The 18681-nt window shown below is 40.1% G+C and overlaps 1 protein-coding gene and 1 pseudogene across 2 annotated transcripts in view; one reads left to right on the top strand and one right to left on the bottom strand.

Moving 5' to 3' along the window:
* Positions 1 to 1529: 1529 nt before the first annotated feature.
* CCDC175 (coiled-coil domain containing 175) overlaps positions 1530 to 18681 on the top strand; it is a gene marked incomplete at its 5' end in the record, with an annotated part of 82578 nt that continues 65426 nt past the window's right edge. Inside the window, 4 exons of the mRNA XM_080912827.1 lie at positions 1530 to 1689; positions 4318 to 4403; positions 6311 to 6422; positions 11423 to 11558. Coding sequence (XP_080768953.1) covers positions 1530 to 1689; positions 4318 to 4403; positions 6311 to 6422; positions 11423 to 11558 — 494 coding nt within the window. The remainder of the gene's footprint in view (positions 1690 to 4317; positions 4404 to 6310; positions 6423 to 11422; positions 11559 to 18681) is intronic.
* LOC308414531 (phosphatidylserine synthase 1-like) lies at positions 16244 to 17593 on the bottom strand (annotated as a pseudogene). Its single transcript has one exon. The product of its transcript is annotated as a phosphatidylserine synthase 1-like (transcript).

Below are 18681 nucleotides of genomic sequence, written 5' to 3'. Positions count from 1 at the left end.
GTTGTTTGTCTAGATTTCTAGTTCAAAATTTAAGAGTGAAGCTAATTTCATTTTTTTAAAAAAAGAACGATAAGGAAGGAAGATACTGAACATGTTCAGAGAGAATAAAATGCTACAGAGAAGAGAAATAGATGTTTAAAAAACAGAAAACCCATAACAATTTCAATAGGTGTGGAAGAAACTGATAATCCCTTGGGGATTACCCTGTATTTGTAGGCAATGAAGAACAGTGACATTAATGGATGGAAGAGAAAGACAAATGTGAAGGCTGGATTAGAATGGTTCAAAGTGTGTAATTCCAGAGAGGAGATTCACAAAGAGAATGTGCTACAAAGGTAATAGAAGCCAAGTAGAAAATGTCCGAAAATCACTACAACCATGCATGGTACCCACACACCCATATTTTGTCCTGAGCATCTGCAAACTGTAGAGTTCTGGAACCTTCTCCTGCCAACTCTCAGGTTCCAAACCTAATGACCTGAGGTCCACTGTGGCAGAAATGAGTCCTCCTCTGGACAGGAGCAGAGTAGCTTTTTCTTCACCTTCTCATCTCTTTCTGGTGGCTCCTGTTGGGTGGACATACCCAGAACTTATCCACAAGAGAGTTTGAGGAATGGCCCTTCCAGGCTCCTTATAACAGTCAAGCAGAGATCACAGAGAAGCAGATCTGATATGATTGGGCCAAATCCTGCAAAAAAGAAAGGACCTAAGACAGTGCCCAAAGCCTGGATTCTGGAGATGTTTCAACTGTTGAAGTGCTGAGGCCTCTTTCAGGCACTGCAGCATGATGGCTTATGGCAGGCTCAGGGTGCTCCCAGGAAAGTGGGCAGAGATATCCACCTCAAAAGACTGCAGTGGTTAGTCTCTGGAGGGAGATTCAGAACAGGGGGGAAACATAATAAGCATTGGATAGATAGACGCTCGTGATAATACAATCAGCACAACTTCAGATTTATCGCCTGCAAAGAAAACTTAGGTATGGGGGGGGGGTTCAATTGCCTTGATTGTCTCTAGATAGTCAGAATTGATCTTCACACTCAACACTGAGACTGATACTGGAGATGCAGGAAATAAATTAGTCATGCAGGTCATCAAGTAGCTCATATAAGGATAAAAATGCAAATGTGCTCAGGAACAGAATAGAGGAGGGTAAAGACATAGTGCAATGATTCAGTGGACTCTTCAGATTCACTGCTGCCTTCCTGTGATCTTGGAAATTCCCCTCGTCTCTGAAACCTGTTTCCTCCTCTGGACGTGGATATAATTAAGACTGTCTCTAGAAGGCCAGGGGCCTTCAGACGTGGTCCTTGTGATTTCTAAAAGCAGTCTGTAAGAAAGGTCGCAATACGAAACAGCTGCTGAATCCGAACAGGACCACTTAGGCTTAGGGAGTAAAGTTGGAGAGCCAAAGGAGGTCCCCACCTCAGACGGGGGCCACATAGGGACACTTGGAGACAGCAGCGCGTCGTTGCCCCTGGCAACAGTGCTTCTCTCACTTCGGCCTGGTGCTGACAGTATCCACAAACAAGATGTCCTTGCGCTCCTGGACCCCCGACCAGGGTTTTGTCAACAAGAAGTTGGCAAGGCCAGCCTCCGTCTCCACAAGTCTGTCCCTGGAGCTATGCACCTTCCCCAGTACCCTGGGCTCCTCAGTAGCGGCCAACGCGTTAGAGCAGCTCTTTGTTGTGGGTGAGAAGTCCCCCGCCCGCCCCAGGAGCCAAGAGCTACATGCCCCCTTGGATATGGTGGTCTGTTAGGCTCTTGACAGGAGCCTGAGGAGACACTCTTTTCCTGAAACCCGGGACATCCATGGGGTATAGCCTTCTGTTCCTCGCTGGTGGGGGAGATGGGCGACAGGGAGGGGCTAAATGTTCATAGCATCTGCTCAAGCGCATCTGGGTTGATGAATCGCTATAACCCACCGGGTGTCCCAGACCATCAACTGGGACCTGCATGTCTGCTTTCCACTCAAGCTGTCTTCTCTTACCTTTCCTTCATGGGTTTAAAACCTTCAAGCCCTTACTATGGAAAACCGGAAACTTTAAGGGACAAATAAGAAAAGGAATGCTTAAGAGACACCTGTTTCTTGTAATGGGCAAAGAAAATTAAATTAAAGACAGCGTTTCTGAGATTTGAACCAAACTGTCTTCTGTGGAAACAGGCTGACATACTCAGTAAGCTTTGACTCTGAGCTGTCTTCCACAGGCTCCTGTTGCTTGTTTCCTGGCTGTTGGGCTGATTTTAGGAGGCTGTGAAATCTTTGGGAGGTAGGACTCAACTGAGAGAAGTCTGTCACTGGGAAAAAATGGGAGGGGAATTTGAAGATTGTTAACCAGCCTCTAGTGCCTGTTATCTTTCTGATGATGACACAAATTAGGCCTGTGTAACCAAGGTCATTGTTAGAACTCGGACCTTGAATTCTCCTCGTCCTCATCTCTAGATCAAGGAGTCCACCAACCCTGGTACTTATGCACAAATATTTTCATATGCTAACAATATCTGGAAAGTTCTTTTTATTAGAGTATCTTTTACTTATTCTTGGACACTTTTGTACTTGGACACATAGTATCTTGATCATAACTATCCCTTAAGCCTCTCTCCTACCTCCCTGAACACTCCTAAAACATTCTTTTTTCTATCTTTATTATCATTTCTCCACTTCCCACTTAATCTGAGTCCATTAGTGAGTGGTATATGTAGAATGTTAACTGAGGTCATCGTTTCCACTTGTGCAGACCCCATACAGGCGGCCATAGCTGCGGTGAGTCTGGGAGCGCCATGATCATGTCCGGAAGATAGTATGTCACAGCATCCTAGGAAGCTCTTCAGAGGAAGAAACCTCATCACATTTCTTGCACCTGGGTGTGGGAATCTCAGCACTTGTGAGGGGGAAGCAACAACATCAGAAGGCCAAGGTTATCTATCCTGGGCCTGATAGCAAATTGAAGATCCGTCTGGGCTACAACTACAGTTATCTATAAATAAAATTCATCTAAAAGAAAGATTTCTTGCTCTGAGTTTAGTTATAAAGTCTATAAATCTCCAGCATATTTTTAAGCAATAATAGACATATGCTTACTTTTTTCCATAAAGGACAAAAGAAAGAAGATGGTACACTCTTGCCTTTTTAGCATACTCGCTTTAAAATACATAACCATACAGTGTATAGTTCTGTAGGAAAGTCCACATTCCCTGGAACTGGGACAGATGTTAGAATCTATTCTACTGAGAAAAGAAAATGGCTACAAGTGAATGGGCCCGAATCCTACTGGGTGGTTCTAAACCTGCAATCTACTACTGATTATATATGGGGCTTTGCACATGAATATAACCTCAAAAGTCACAGATGAGTCTTAGATTCTCATCTATAATATGAGACTCATTCTTTGTCATAAAAATGACAGTATAAGGTTCTGGGTTATGACTTAGTGACAGATCACTTGTCTTAACCAAGGGATCTTAGCTTCTGTTCTTTGCATTGTAAAAGAGAAAACTAAGTTGAGTGATGCAGATAAATCATGATGAAGCACATAAAAATGATCTCTCAAACACAGGACAGGCCTAGAATCTACAGAGTCTCCTGCTCTTCTTGCTTCTTTGCCTTTGATTCTTTCATGCCATTCTTATTCGGTGTATATCTTGACTTTATTACCTTTGCTTGTATCTCACAGTGTTCTTTTAGTACAAACAGGTAAAGGTAAAGGAGACCTCTTTAAGTACATCATAAACGGGGGGGGGGGGGGATGGAAGACTAATGGCAAAACTACCCATTTGTGGATGTGTAACCTCAGTCTTAGCTTCACATTTTTGTACAGAAGTACATGACGTAGAAGATTCCTTAACTAAACTGACTTGTTATGTGCTTCTGACACAATGTAATTTTATATTCTGTATACATATATGTGTATTTATGTATATATTCACACACACATTTGTGTGTAGACATAAAACATTTTTAAACCTACATAGCAGACATGTTCGTTTTTCTCTTATTTGTAAATATTTATTGATTTTTCATCTTATTGAAGTCTCTTTTTCCTATCATTGGATATAACTACAAAGGTGAATTTAATGAGAGATTTTATTTAAGGAGTAGGTGTGAGTGTGTGTGTGTGTGTGTGTGTGTGTGTGAGTGAGTGTGTGTGTGTGTGTGTGTTTGTACTACACAATAGTAAACATATTAAAAGGAAACACACAACATTCAATGGATAGTCAAAATAGTCTAAGTTTCAACATTTGAACCGGATCATAAAGAGCAAAGTAGAATTTGAACAAATATGTAAGATACCTTAATTTTCTAATCTTTTTGTTTTCCAGAAAAATCTCTGCAGGGGGACTATTTCACGTGCAATGAAGAAGTTAAGACCTTTCTCAAGGACATTACTTTAGCTGTTAAAAAACTGGTACTTTGTTATCTTTAAGATTTACTTATTCTTGACTCTGACCTATACCTGCATTAACCTTTAATTTAGAAGTGACTCTGTTCAAGCTGCGTAAATAGGTGGACAGAAAAAATATTTACCCTGAGTTATAAAATATTTTTCTTCAGTTTACCAACCAATGTTAGTTCAGACGGCTGCTCAGTTTTTCCTGTAGGAAGATGAATGATGGAGTGTGAGCTAAAGATAAAGACAAGCCTGATTAGAAAAGACCATAGGGGTGATCAGAGAGCCCAGGTAATGGGTGGGTCGTGTGGGCAAATATTCACATAATGTGCAAGCAATGGTTATACCAGCCAACTGACCTACCAACAGCCAGTCAAACCATCACCACTGGGCTGTGTGGGTATGGTTACAAGTAACTCAGCTTCCTGTAGGCAATTCCTTTCACAGATGGTAGCCAGTGGCCTAACATCTGTCTCACCGAAGCAGACAATTGCGTTATGGAACATCAGGTATTCTTTTCTTCTATAGTTCTGCCCCTAAGAAGCCAGATCAAAGCAATGTTCCCAAATTTCCTTCTGGGCACATCTACTTGTCAGCTTCAGATGGTGGTAAAATTGCCTTTTCAGCTGAAAGAGGAGAGCCTTTATTTGATCTTAAAAATGGTAAAATCTATCACATAACAAGTGTCTGAGAAGGTAGAAAGGGCTGTAAAGTGTAAAGAGTGTAAACTTCAAGCCCATAGATAAGCAGCATATTATTATATATTTTATATAATTATGTACAAGAGTATGATCGTTCCACGTAGCCTCACTTCAGAATCCCTTTCTAAGAGCTTGGTGCTCACTATCACCAACCACCATTGGAGCTGCTCCTTTCTTCCACTTACATTTTTCTTAGTATATGCAGAAGTCAAGACTTTCATTGTGACTAATTAAAGAATCTAGACCCCAACCATATAACACCTGAGCCATGAAAATGTCTCAAGTGGCAGACACAAATTCTTCCAGGTAAAAAATGACCAATACTTATTAATATAAAAGGAAGAAATTTTACAAACTAAGTAAGCAAATAAAAAACACTATAATTTCACTACACTCAAATATTTACAATTAACTATTTTATCTTCAGATTACAGGTGAGATCAGCATTGAGCTTTTATTTTATTTTATTTTATTTGTGGAAACAATACCACATTGTATATACAAATATGCAATCTGATTTTCGGTTGGTAAGATCTCAGGTCCTAAAATAGCTACATCTTTATTTATCTAAAAGATCACTTTGAATGTCTCCCCCCCTTTTAAATGCTCCTGTGCCTAAAAACAAGCAAATAAACTAACCATTCCAAGGCTGTCAGATTTATGGACATAAGAAAAGCACCGGAGGATTAGGAGATGGCTCCGTGGTGAAGAACACTTGTTGCTCAGGATCCATATTGTCGGTCACAATTCCAGTTTCAGGAAATCCAGTGCTTTTTCTCAATCTCTGCAGGTACCATATGTAGGCATGTTACACTTACATACATGCATGCATACATGCATTTTAAGGAGAATAGAAAAGCACTGTTCTCTGTATTTCCACATGGGTATCTACAGGGAATTTTATTTTATTTTTTAATAAGTGGCCATCTTAGTATTGGTTCTCTTCTTAGACTCTGTCCATTTAGATGAATTGAAACTGGATACAGGAAACAAGGAAGGAAAAAAGGCTCTGAGTTAAAGAAAAATTAACATATATTAGAGGTTAATCAGCAATGACAGATTAAACTCTGATGCAGATCAGTATTTTTCCCAGCTGTCTGACACATTAAAAAAAAAAAAGCAGTAGGAGGTGTCTGGTGGAAATGATCCTGTCTTAGGAAGGAAACAGTATTGCTTTTCTGAATTAACTTTTTCAAAAAGCAATTCTGTTTTTCTTTTTTCCAGGAAGAAATGAGAAAAAACACAGTTGAGATGCTGGAAATTGAAAGCATGGAGCTGAGCAGACTCTACTTTCTGCTGGAGACTGTGCCCAACAGCATGCACAGGGAGCTGGAAGGTACTTCTGATGTCACAAGCAGTGGGGCTTTAGTGTCTATCACAGGAAAAGAGAGCCAAGTGCTTCTTAAACAGGGATTTAATAGCTGCACTTATATACCCATCAATAGACAGATCACCCAATGCAAACACATTGTTTAATAGTAACCCCTCATGTTCCTTTAGGTGGAAGTAATACACCGTAAAGAAATTCAATCTGCATAATTTTGTTGTTGAATTGACTAAAGGATAGGTCAACCCATTTCTGATTACTAGTTACACACTTAAATTAGGCTTTGTGGATATAATAACCCACCATTCTACTTTTTGTTTAGAGAATGTTGGTGATTCTAGGTACTTCACATAACTAGTCCTCCTGTCTTAGGGTTTCCATTGCTGTAAAGAGATACCATGACTAAGGCAACTCTTATAAAAAACAGCATTTAAATGGGGCTGATTTACTGGTTCTGAGGTTCAGTCCATTGTGGTGGGAACATGGCAGCATTTAGACAGGCATGGCACTGAAGGCATGAACTGAGAGTTCTACATCTTGTTCTGAAGGCAAAGAGAAGACAAGCTTCCAGGCAGCTAATGGAAGGGCCTCTCAAAGCCCACCCCCATTGATGATATACTTCCTCCAACAAGGTCACACCCACTCCAACAAGGACACACCTCCTAGTAAAGCCACTCCCTGGGCCAAGCATATTCAAACCATTACACCTGCTATGAACTGGTTTAGTTCCTTTAGTATAGTAACTGCAAGATTTATTAATACGGGAATATGTATCAGAATGAGCTTCCTTGTAAAGGTTGAATAATTCCATTGGATAGATCTGTCCACCACACTTTGTTTATCTGTTCTATTGTTGATGGGCAGCTTCTGCTGCCTTTTGGATGTTGAGAGTAATGATGTTTACAGTGTTCAAATGCACATTGAACTCTGTTTTAAATTCTTTTTGGCTCTGTATCAATGCTGGATTATATTGATTCTACATGCTATTTTTATAAGATCAGCCATCATGGGTAGCCTCCAGTAACACACGGAGCTCCATTTCCTCTACATCCTTGCCAACACTTGTTATTTTCTGGTTTTGTTTGTTTTAATTAGATCGATTCTATTCAGCATAAATTAACATCTCCGGTTTTCATTTGAATTTTAATCTAATTTTTCTGTATTTGTTGGTTCCTATGTTGTGTTGGTTGCTGTGTCTGGGTTGCTGTATTTTCTGAAGAGAGATATCAACCCAGGTTCGTTGTCCTTATAGTATTGGGACTTGGTAGTTGTTATCATTGATGGGGTTGTGGTGTTTTTATTAGTCTCAATGTCAACCCATTACTAGATATATCATTTTCAAATATATATCAGGAGCTGGCCTTTGCCCTCTGTTGATGGTGACTTTTGATGAAAGCTTTTAATTTGATGGTCTAGCTTATCTATTTTTTTCTTTTTTATCTATATTTTTGTATCGTCTCAAAAAAAATCATTCTCAAATCTAATGTTATAAAGATTTAAATTGAGCCTGGAGAGATAGCTCAGTAGTTAAGATCACCTGTTACTCTTGTAGAAGACTTGGGTTCAATTCCTAGCACCAACATACAGCTCACAACCACCTGCAACTTCAGTTCCAGGGGGTCCAATGCCCTCTTCTGGCTGCCATGGCACTATTAGGAAGTGTGGCCTCATTGAGGTAGGTTTAGCTTTGTCATAGGAAGTATGTCACTGTGGGGATGGGCTTTGAGAGACCCTTTTCTTAGCTTCCTGGAAGACAATCTTCTGTTTTTCTTCAGAACATGATGTATAACTCTCAGCAACTCCAGTGTCCTACCTGTCTGGATGCTGTCATGTTCCCACCATAATGATAATGGACTGAACCTCAGAACGATCCAGCCAGCCCCATTTAAATGTTGTCATTTATAAGATTTGCCTTGGTCATGGTGTCTCTTTACAAGGTTCATATACATTCACATGGGCTCAGACACATGAAGGAATAAGTAAATTTTAAAAAATTGACTTTAACCTATTTTTACCTCTGAGGGTATCTTTTTAATGTTTTGATTTGGATTTTGTAGAGATCAAACAGTGGTCACACACATACTCAGACCAAACTTCCAGCTCCTAGGATTTAAGCCTTTGGTTCTTACATTTAGCTCTTGAAATCATTTTTAGTTAAAATGTTGGTATCAGACTAGGACCCAACTTTACTTTCCTAGCTGCAAAAAATGTCAGCCAAGGCTTGTAACTGATTCCCTCTGTAAGAATCACCTCGAGCCTAGAGTACAGCTCTGGGTATGTGACAGAACCTCACTGGGTTAAAGTTTACTCTGTGATCAGCTGCTCTGGCTCTCCTATGCCAGAGTAGACTAACCCTATATGTCTTCTCATTTTGACCTCTTCTCTGAAGTCTTACCATCTTTACCCCACCAGAGACATGCCTGAAAGTATTATACATTCTCCGCACAAACTTTAAGGCTTAAATAAGAAAATGACATTTTGTTTGTGTGTGTTTTCTTTTTAGTTTTGGTTTTATTTGCTTAAAACAAACAAACATACATACAAAAAAGTTTTTTGTAGCCCAGGCTTTTCTGTTCTGCTTCCCTCCTGCTGGGATTATAGAAAACAATTATATGCAAACATTTCACCTGACATAAAACAAGGGTTTTGTTTTTAAAAATAGATGTGCCAATTATCCACTTACTGAATCAGTGTTCTAAATCTGCATTTTGATATCTGCTTGATAGTAAAGAAGTAGAAGCTTAGAGACTGCATCTTGTGTTAGTTAAAGTTTCTATTTCTGTGATGAAACACCATGACCAAAGAAACTCAGGAGGAAAGGGTTTATTTCACTCACATTTCTATGCAACCGTTTATCATTAAAAGTGGTGAAGGCAGGAACCCAAGCAGATGGGAACCTGGAGGCAAGAGCAGATGAAGGAATGCTGTGCTTACTGGCTTGCTCATCATGACTTGATTACCCAGCTTTCTCATAAAACCCAGGACCAACAACCCAAGGATGGCAACACCCACAATGGACTGGGCCCTCTTGCATCAATCACCAAAAAGTTAAAGCCCTACAATTGGATCTCATTGAGGCATTTTTTCAATCGAGGTTCCCTCCTTTCAGATAACTCCAACTTGTGTAGAGTTGGTGTAAAACTAGTCAGCAATCCCTCTCCACCCCTTGCTAACTGATATGATGCTCAGCTTGGTCAGTAGAGGACAATAGGAAGTATGATAGAGCAGAAAGAGCTTCTTTTTTTGGGTTTCAGCAGTCAGCTTGGCAGATGCCTCTACTGCATGTGATACTGGAATGTCTCATTGCTACAAGATCAAGTGACTTTCAATGCCCAGCCTATCCACTTCTCCCAGAACTCTTTAGGCAACTTCATGCCAGAGCCAAAGAGAAACACACTTTGTGAAAAGCTTCAGTTGACTTTCCTTGAGCAGTTATACTTTGTCTGTGTGGACAAATCCTCTGGCACTTTAGAGATATTTCCAGCAAATTCTGGGACCTCAGCACTGCATGAATTTCTTTGTTTTCCAATAGACTACAGCATTCTACTGAGGTATGCCTCTTAGGACTGTAGCGGTTCCTTGTTACTCTAATCTTCAGTTGTGGTTGGTAGCTCTTTATAATGAACTTTTGTTGTTGAATTTACTATTAATATTCTATCCTCTAGCAGTATGTTAAAGGGTACCATAAGGTTACATAATAAAGCAATGTGTTTAGTGCTACATTAGTTTGAAGAAAAATATAATAATACATCTACACAAGAAGAAAAGAGAGACTTAACAGAATCTACAAAAGAAAAGGCTTTAAAAATGTTTCTTCTTTACTTTCTTCAGTTGTTTTCCTTTATTTTTCAGATTGAGTTGTATTTATATAAACAGAAAAAAATATGTTAGTAGGAAAAGAATACACCATATTAGCCTGAAAGGTCTTTGGCGCATGATGTATGTGTGAGTGAAAAAGTTTAATTTGCTTTATATCATAAAGCCTCACAGTTTGCAATATGGTTTGTAGACCAGCATCAGACACAGCAAGGGAAGATAAATTAGAAATCAGAATCTCCAGGCATTCCCCAGACCCTGTGTGCCTGCACTGGAACAGAATTCCCTGCTGACAGGTGTGTGTTAGAGGCACACACAGATTTTGAGAATTTTGTTACCACAAACAATTTAACTAGTAACCTGGAAAGGAAGACATTCTGGGAATGCAGGTAATAGGAATCTCCTAGGGGAGCTATCAGCTAGTTGCTTGGGATGTTGTTGTGTAGGAGTGTGTCGACTCTTTGTCACATTCTGGGTAGCCCTCTAAACTTTAAAATCTAAGTCCTTAAATACTTAGAACCTTTAGAGTCTAAAGGTTGTACTACTGTGATATTTATTTATAGATACATATTATATTGGGTTTTCCAAAAAAAAGAGGGTCTGAAGTAATGGCTTTTGCACCATTATGTTTTTAGGGTGTATAATCCAAAGGGAAGGGCCGAATGAAAAGACCAAGATAGGAGAGAAGGGAGAGTCAACCTGGAGTGTATTACAAGGTTGGCTGCAGCTAGGCACAATTAATTAGTGATGAGAACATGCCTCAGTAGAGTTACTTCTTCTCAATGGCACCCACTGATGAGAAGGAGGAAGTACCTATTCCCTGCTTCCTTAAACCATCAGTCCAATGTTTGTTCCTCATCCTGAGCTTTCTGACCATGCATACATAAGCATGGCACCTAAAACAAATTCTTTGTTAGAAATCCTAAGTAAAAAGGGTGTAGGGCCAGTGGGAATCAGGTGCTATAAGACTGTGCTTGTGAAGGTTTCTAGAACATGGAAGCTAGTTACATCGTAATAGCTGCAGAAACCTGTAAGACTGAGATGGTCCAAAGGGGTGAGTTCAAAGTGCTTAGTACAGAAATGAAATGAAAAGGATATGTAGATGAAAAGCAGTCAGGTCTCTTTGGGATAGGAAAAGAAGCTGCTGCTGTGTTCTTCCTCCAGTGATGGTCACTTTCTCACTTGCTTTGAAGAATGTATCACAGATGCTCGCAGACTCAATATCATTGAGATAAATCAAATGAGAACCAAGATTGAGAAGATGCATAATGAAGAAAAGCTTTTAAACAACCAAATAAGCGAGCTGAAGAACACGAACGAAGCTCTGGGGTAGGTATTTCTTAATACCTACTCAGAAACTGAGAATGTTCACTGCAAAGGATGTGTTTGCCTTCCAAGGTTGAAACTTAGTATTTAAAGTTTCTGCTCTTAAGTTTGCAACAGCCCACCCCCTGCTCCAATAATTACTTGTTGCAATTCTGTTGTAAGTACATATTAGGCCAGTTATGTTCTATCCAGTTTATTTCATTAAAGATCTTCAATTATATCTATAATTCAATAGGAGGATGAGGCAGTTTCCCTGGAAAGAGCCCCAGGGTTTGTGTATAGTTAAATGAGACAATGTATGCACTGCCTATAGCTCAAGACCCACCAGAACCCTTGTTTGATTTCTAAGCTGTTGTCTTGGGCCAATACTTCATCCCTGGGCATCACTTGCTCTGTATGTAAAGCAGAATTCAGAGCTCTTGATCCAATATGTTCTATAAGAGGAAGATTTATTCTAAAATGAGAAAACAATATAAGGCTTGAAGAATAAATTCTCACTGGGAGCAAATTTGCAAGACGAATGCATAAATATCAGAATGTTGATGCTCTATGTTGAGAAATGTTCAAAGAACCTCCCACCCCATCATAGCTGAGACATTGGTGCATAGGGACTCATCAGACCTCAAGGCCCTTGCATGTTCTTCCCAAAGCAGGCCCTTGGGAGAGGTGTCAGAAATGAGGCTCATAAGATTAAAGAATAGTGAATATTCTAATCCCTCTAAGGATTCACAATGCAGTTTATGCATGGACTGCTATAGGGATAGCTTTGTAAACTGGACTATTTCTAAACCAGCAACCAGAAATGGAACATGCAGCTAGATATGTCGAGTGATGCTCACCATTCTGCTCCTGTAAGTTTGGAGCTTGCATGAGCACTGGGACCCGGAGAAGGCTGTTAAAACATAGGGTTTGGTAGGCCTACCAGATAGTAGGACAAGGATGAAGGTCAACATTTCTTTTATGAATTATTTTATTTGTTTACATTTTCAAATTTTTCCCCCTTTCCAGTCTCCCCTCCATGAACCCCTCACCCTCTCCCCCTCCCCATTGCCTATAAGAGGGTGCTCCCGCCCCCACCCACTCCCACCTCACCCTTCTAGCATCCCCTTTCTCTGGGACATTAAGCCTCCACAGAACAAAGCACTTTCCCTCCCACTGATGTCAGATAAGGCAATCCTCTGCTACATATGTAGTGGGAGCCATAGACCAGTACATGTATGTGCTTTGGCTAGTGGTTTAGTTTCTGGGAGCTCTGAGGGGTCCAGTTAGTTGTTCTTCCTAAGAGGTTGTAATCCCTTTCAGTTCCTTCAGTCCATTTCCTAACTCTTACACTGGGGTCCCTGAGCTCAGTCCAATGTTGACTGTGATGATGTGTATTTGCATTAGTCAGGTGCTAGCAGCAGTCTCAGGGGAGCATCTATACCAGGCTTCTGTCTGCCGATGGGATGGATTCCATAGGTAGGACACTGTCTGGATGTCCTTTCCCTCAGTCTCTGCTCCATTTTTGTCCCTGTGTTTCCTTTAACAGGAACAGTTCTGGGTTAAAAAACTTCGAGCCATGTATATTTACTGGAGGTGGTCTCTTCAGGGTCTATTTTCCCATGTTGGGCATTTTGGCTAAAGTCATCCCCATTGGGTCCTGAGAGCCTCTTCCATCCCTGGCGTGTGGGACTTTCTAGTGGTTTCCCTGTTTCATGTCCCCTACTGATACATATTTCTATTAATTCTCCTGGCCCTCTTGATGTCTCTCCTGTCTTTTTCCATAACCGATCCTGCCTCCCCCATCTTCTCTCCCCCTTCTCTCCCACCTAGATCCTTTCCTCCCTTTGCCTCCCGTGATTATTTTGTTCCTCCTTCTAAGTGGGATCGAAGCATCCAGATTTTGTCCTTCTTTCCTCTTGTTAAGCTTCATATGGTCTGTGAATTGTACTATGGGTATTCTAAGCATTTAGACTAATATCCACTTATCAGTGAGTACATACCGTGTATGTCCTTTTGGGTATGGGTTACTTCACTCAGGATGATATTTTCTAGTTCTATTCATTTACCTGAAAAATTTATGAAGTCCTCATTTTTTAATAGGTGAGTAGTATTCCATTGTGTAAATGTACTGGATTGTCTATATCCATTCTTCTATTGAGGGACATCTGGGTTGTTTCCAGCTTCTGGCTATTATAAATAAGGCTGCTATGAACATAGTGGAACATGTGTCCTTGTAATGTGGTGGGGCATCTTTTGGATATATGCCCAGGAGTAGAATAGCTAGGTCTTCATGTAGAACTATTTCCAATTTTTTGAGGAATCACCAAATTGATTTCCAAAGTAAATGTACCAGATTGCAATCCCATCAGCAGTGGAGGAGTGTTTCTCTTTCTCCATATCCTGGCCAGCATATGCTGTCACCTGAGTTTTTAATCTTAGCCATTCTGATTAGTGTAAGGTGGAATCTCAGGGTGGTTTTGATTTGCATTTCCCTGGTGATTAAGGATGTTGAACATTTCTTGCTTCTCAGCCACTCAAGATTACTCAGTTGAGAATTCTTTGTTTAGCTCTGTATCCCATTTTTTAATTGTATTATTTTGTTTTCTGAAGTCTAACTTTTTGAATTCTTTGTATAGCCTTCTATTGGATGTAGGGTTGGTAAAGATCTTTTCCCAATCTGTTGGTTGCTGTTTTGCCCTATTGACAGTGTCTTTTGCCTTACAGAAGTTTTGCAGTTTCATGAGGTCCAATTAGTTAATTGTTGATCTTCAAACATTCCCCCTGTGCTATAATCAATGTTCTTTCCCACTTTCTCTTCTGATTTATTTAGCATATCTGATTTTATGTGGAGGTCCTTGATTCACTTAGACTTGAGCTTTGTACAAGGAGATAAAAATATGTCAATTTGCATTCTTCTACATGCACACCCTCAGTTAGACCAGCACCATTAATTGATAATGTTTGCTTTTTACACTGTACAATTTTGGCTTCTTTGTCAAAGATCAAGTGCCCATAGGTATGTGGGTTTATTTGTGAGTCTTCACTTCTATTACATTGATATACCTGCCTGACTCTGTATCAGTACCATATGGGGTTTTCTTGGTGTTGTTCTTTTATCACTATTGCTTTGTCATACATTTTGAGGTCAGGGATGGTGATTTGCCCTAGAAGTTCTATTATTATAGAGAATTGTTTTTACTATCCTGGGTTTTTTGTTATTGCATATGAAGTTGAGAATTGCACTTTCTATCTCTGTAAAGAATTGCATTGAAATTTTGATGGGGATTACATTGGATCTGTAGATTGCTTTTGGTAAGAGGGCATTTTTTACTATGCTAATCCTACCAATCCATGAACATGAGAGATCTTTTCATCTTCTGAGGTCTTTGATTTATTTCTTCAGAGACTTAAAGTTCTTGTCATACAGATCTTTCACTTGTTTGGTTAGAGTCACAACAAGATATTTTATATTATTTGTGACTAGTGTGAAGAATATTGTTTCCTTAATTTCTTTCTCAATCTATTTTTTATCTTTGTGTAAAGGAGGGCTACTGTTTTGTTTGAGCTAATTTTATATTCATCCACTTTGCTAGAGTTGTTTATCAGGTGCAGGAGTTCTCTGGTAGAAATTTTGGGGTTGTTTGTATACTATCATATCTGCAAATAGTAACTCAATGACTTCTTCCTTTTCAATCTGTGTCCCTTTGACCTCCTTTTGTTGTCTAAGTGCTCTAGCTAGAACTTCAAGTACTATATTGAATAAATAGAGAGAGAGTGGGCAGCCTTGTCTTGTCCCTGATTTTAGTGCAATTGTTTCAAATTTATCTCCACCTTTAAAAAATGTTAATTGATTTATTTAAAACAAGGATCCAGGGTAGACTGGGAGAATGTTCTAGTGGAGCATGGCATAGATGAAAGTTAATTAATACTCACTAGCACCTCACATAAGAAAGACAAAGTAGGCAACACACTAAAGAAGGAAAACCAAGCACATAGAAAAGAAACCTGGCAGGAGAGGCCCAGTGTCCCAGCTCCTTTAGCAAGGTTGTTCTTGGGTATTTGGTCTGGACAGTATTGGGAAGGAAACAAAACAGTTGTAATCTGAAGCCTAGGCTCCTGTGCCAGCAGCCTCTTCACTCAGGCTGCTGGTCATTTGCCCTATGGCTGGGGACTAAGTAGGCTAAGCAGGAACACAAAGATCCTTCCATTCTTTGTTTCCCAAGAAGAAATCCCCTAGCCCCCAACTTCAGCTGTGGATTCTGGAAGCTTTTAAGGATTTTAACTTGAAAACACAAAGTAAAAGTAGACTGAACTTAAACAATGAATCAAATGAAAAGGCAGACTCATGAAAATAAAACCCAGGGACCAGTTCATTAGTCAACATCTGAATGAAGACATTTATACAACATCCACAAGACACACCAGCATAGACCCATTGCTGGCAGCTGGGATCAAACAGCTATCCTGTCCTTTCAGCACACTGTATTGCTACCAGAGAATGTAGGCCATGTGCTGAAGTTAAGAGACACCTCCAGTTGGCAAAGGATCCTAGGTGTGTGGGAGACAAGACCTATACTCTCAAATCATGATCCCAAAAGCTCCCATTGCTCTTTCTTTACATTTTGATCTCCACACATGAAGGTCCAAATGTGCCATCTTCCTCTCAGTCCAGGCAGTATGGAACATCTGACATTAACTTGCCTCCTTCATTTTTTTCCATGTCCATTGGTGAGTTTGGACTTAGAATGCTAGTTCCTTCTTCTGGAAGAATGGCTTTCATTGTTGTTTGAATGCTTTGGTAGGTTGTCTTCAGAACCTTTTGAGCCTTTCCCATGATGCCAGGAGATCTTCTGACTGTAAGCGCCATCTTTGCACTCTGAATAGGTCTTTTCCCATCGACCATAGTGCTCTGCATACTAAACCATGCCGTACAGACACAGGAACGTGGTGAAGGCCACACAAAGAAGCCAAAGCACCACATAGAGTATCTGGATCTTGGAGAAGAGATCTTGTCCAAATTTTATGCAAACAATAGCTTCCAGGAAACCAATGACCTCAAATACTCATCGCTGTGTCCCTACATGCTTGCACTGTGTGACTGTGAGGTAGGCATACTACTGTTTCACTGTAGGAGGCATAATGAAGTCGATGAAGAGAATTCTATCCCAGCTTAAGGGATGACTAGCTTGGAACACAAAGATGTGCTTCAATAAGAAGGTATTCACCTCAGTCAGCTGCCAGATGATCATGAAAAGGTATATACCAGCCACTCTCTGAAAGGTAGACTTGGGGTCAAACCACCTGACATAAGTCCAGCTAGCAGGGGTGAACTGTAGCACAGCATGCTTGACTTTCCCTGTGGTGGTGTGGATGCTATTGAGGCTTGCCCAATGGTAAGTCCACGTCTCCAAACAACCATGCCCAGCCAGATTCCACCACCATTGCACAACAGGATGTCCAGAATGACCTGATTCCACCAGCACTCAGCAAAGTTGCACAGAAGATGCATGACAAAAGCTCTGTCAGCTCCCCGGTGATACTGATTTCCAGCAGAGCCCATAACTATGGATCAACAGGGCCTTCATGGCCCAGCCCCAGAAATGCCCAAGTGCAAATATATCAAAGTGACTAACAATTCTCTCCCAGGTGATCACATGACAGTACACAGTATACTCCATGATGTCCACTTCTCTTGTGGCATATCGAAGAAAGGGAAAGAAGGAATACCAAGAAGAGGAAGTACAGCACCCTGAGGCCAAAAACCATTCACCATAAGGCTTGATGAGGTCAACTGAATGGACCATTGGGGAATGCTAACACACTGGTGATGAGAAAGAAAAAAATAACAAAAAGGATGCATCTTCAGGAACAAAGTCATCCCTGGTGAAGGCAAAGTACATGAGGCTGATGATGGCGAACCTGAGCAGGCTGACGCTGTGTGGCTAGTAGAAGTCTATGGTGACATCCTCTACGTGCTGCTTGTTGATCATGCAGAAATGCATCCTGTAGTTCACATCATCCTTGCTCAGAGTCCTGCTCCCCATGCAGGACATCATAGTTCCTCTCCCTGTCCTACTGTAGCGCCAGAGGCCCTGGCCCGAGAAGGCTGGGACCCTGGTAGTGACAGACCGCAGCAGCAAAGCTGCCTGACCAGTTTCTCTCCACTTAATTTGATGTTGGCTATTGGTTTGCTGTATATTGCTTTTATTATATTTAGGTATGTGCCTTGGATTCCTAATCTTTCCAAGACTGCTAACATGAAAAAGGGTTGTATTTTGTCAAAGGAATTTTCAGCATCTAAAAAGATAATCATGTGATTTTTTTTTCTTTGAGTTTGTTTATATAGTGGATTACTTTGATAGATTTTCATATATTGAACCACACCAGCATTCCTGGGATGAAACCTACTTGATCATGGTAAATGATTGTTTTGGTGCATTCTTGGATTCAGTTTGCAAGTATTTTATTGGGTATTTTTGCATTGATATTCATAAATGAAATTGGTTTCATGTTCTTTCTTTGTTGAGTCTTTGTGTGGTTTAGATATCACTGTAACTCTGGCTTCATAAAAAGGATTAGGTAGTGTTCCTTTTATTTCTATTTTGTGGACTAGTTTGAGAAGTATTGGTATTAGGTTTTCTTAGAAGGTCTGATAGAATTCTGCACTAAAACCATCTGACCCTGAACGTTTTTTGGTTGGGAGATTTTTAATAATTGCTTCTATTTCCTTAGGGGCTATGGGACTATTTAGCTTATCTAATCCTTATTTAACTTTAGTACTTGGTGTCTGTCTAGAAAATCACTCATTTCATCTAGATATTTCAGTTTTGTTGAGTATAGGCTTTTATAGTAGGATCTATTTTTTATTTCTGTAGTTTCTGTTGTTATGACTCCCTTTTAATTTCTAATTTTGTTATTTTAAATACTGTCTCTGTGCCCTTTAATTAGTTTGGCTAAGGACTTATCTATCTTTTTATTTTCTCAAAGAACCAGCTCTTAGTTTTAGGGATTCTTTGTATCATTTTCTTTGTTTCTAATTGATTGATTTCAGCCCTGAGTTTGATTTTCCTGACTTCTACACCTCTTGGCTATGTTTGCATCTTTTTGTTCTAGAGTTTTCAGATGTGCTATTAAGTTGCTAGTA

This window comes from Micromys minutus (genome assembly GCF_963924665.1).
Source record: "Micromys minutus genome assembly, chromosome: 1".
Classification (NCBI taxonomy): domain Eukaryota; kingdom Metazoa; phylum Chordata; class Mammalia; order Rodentia; family Muridae; genus Micromys; species Micromys minutus.
This window is presented reverse-complemented; position numbering and strand designations above follow the sequence as displayed.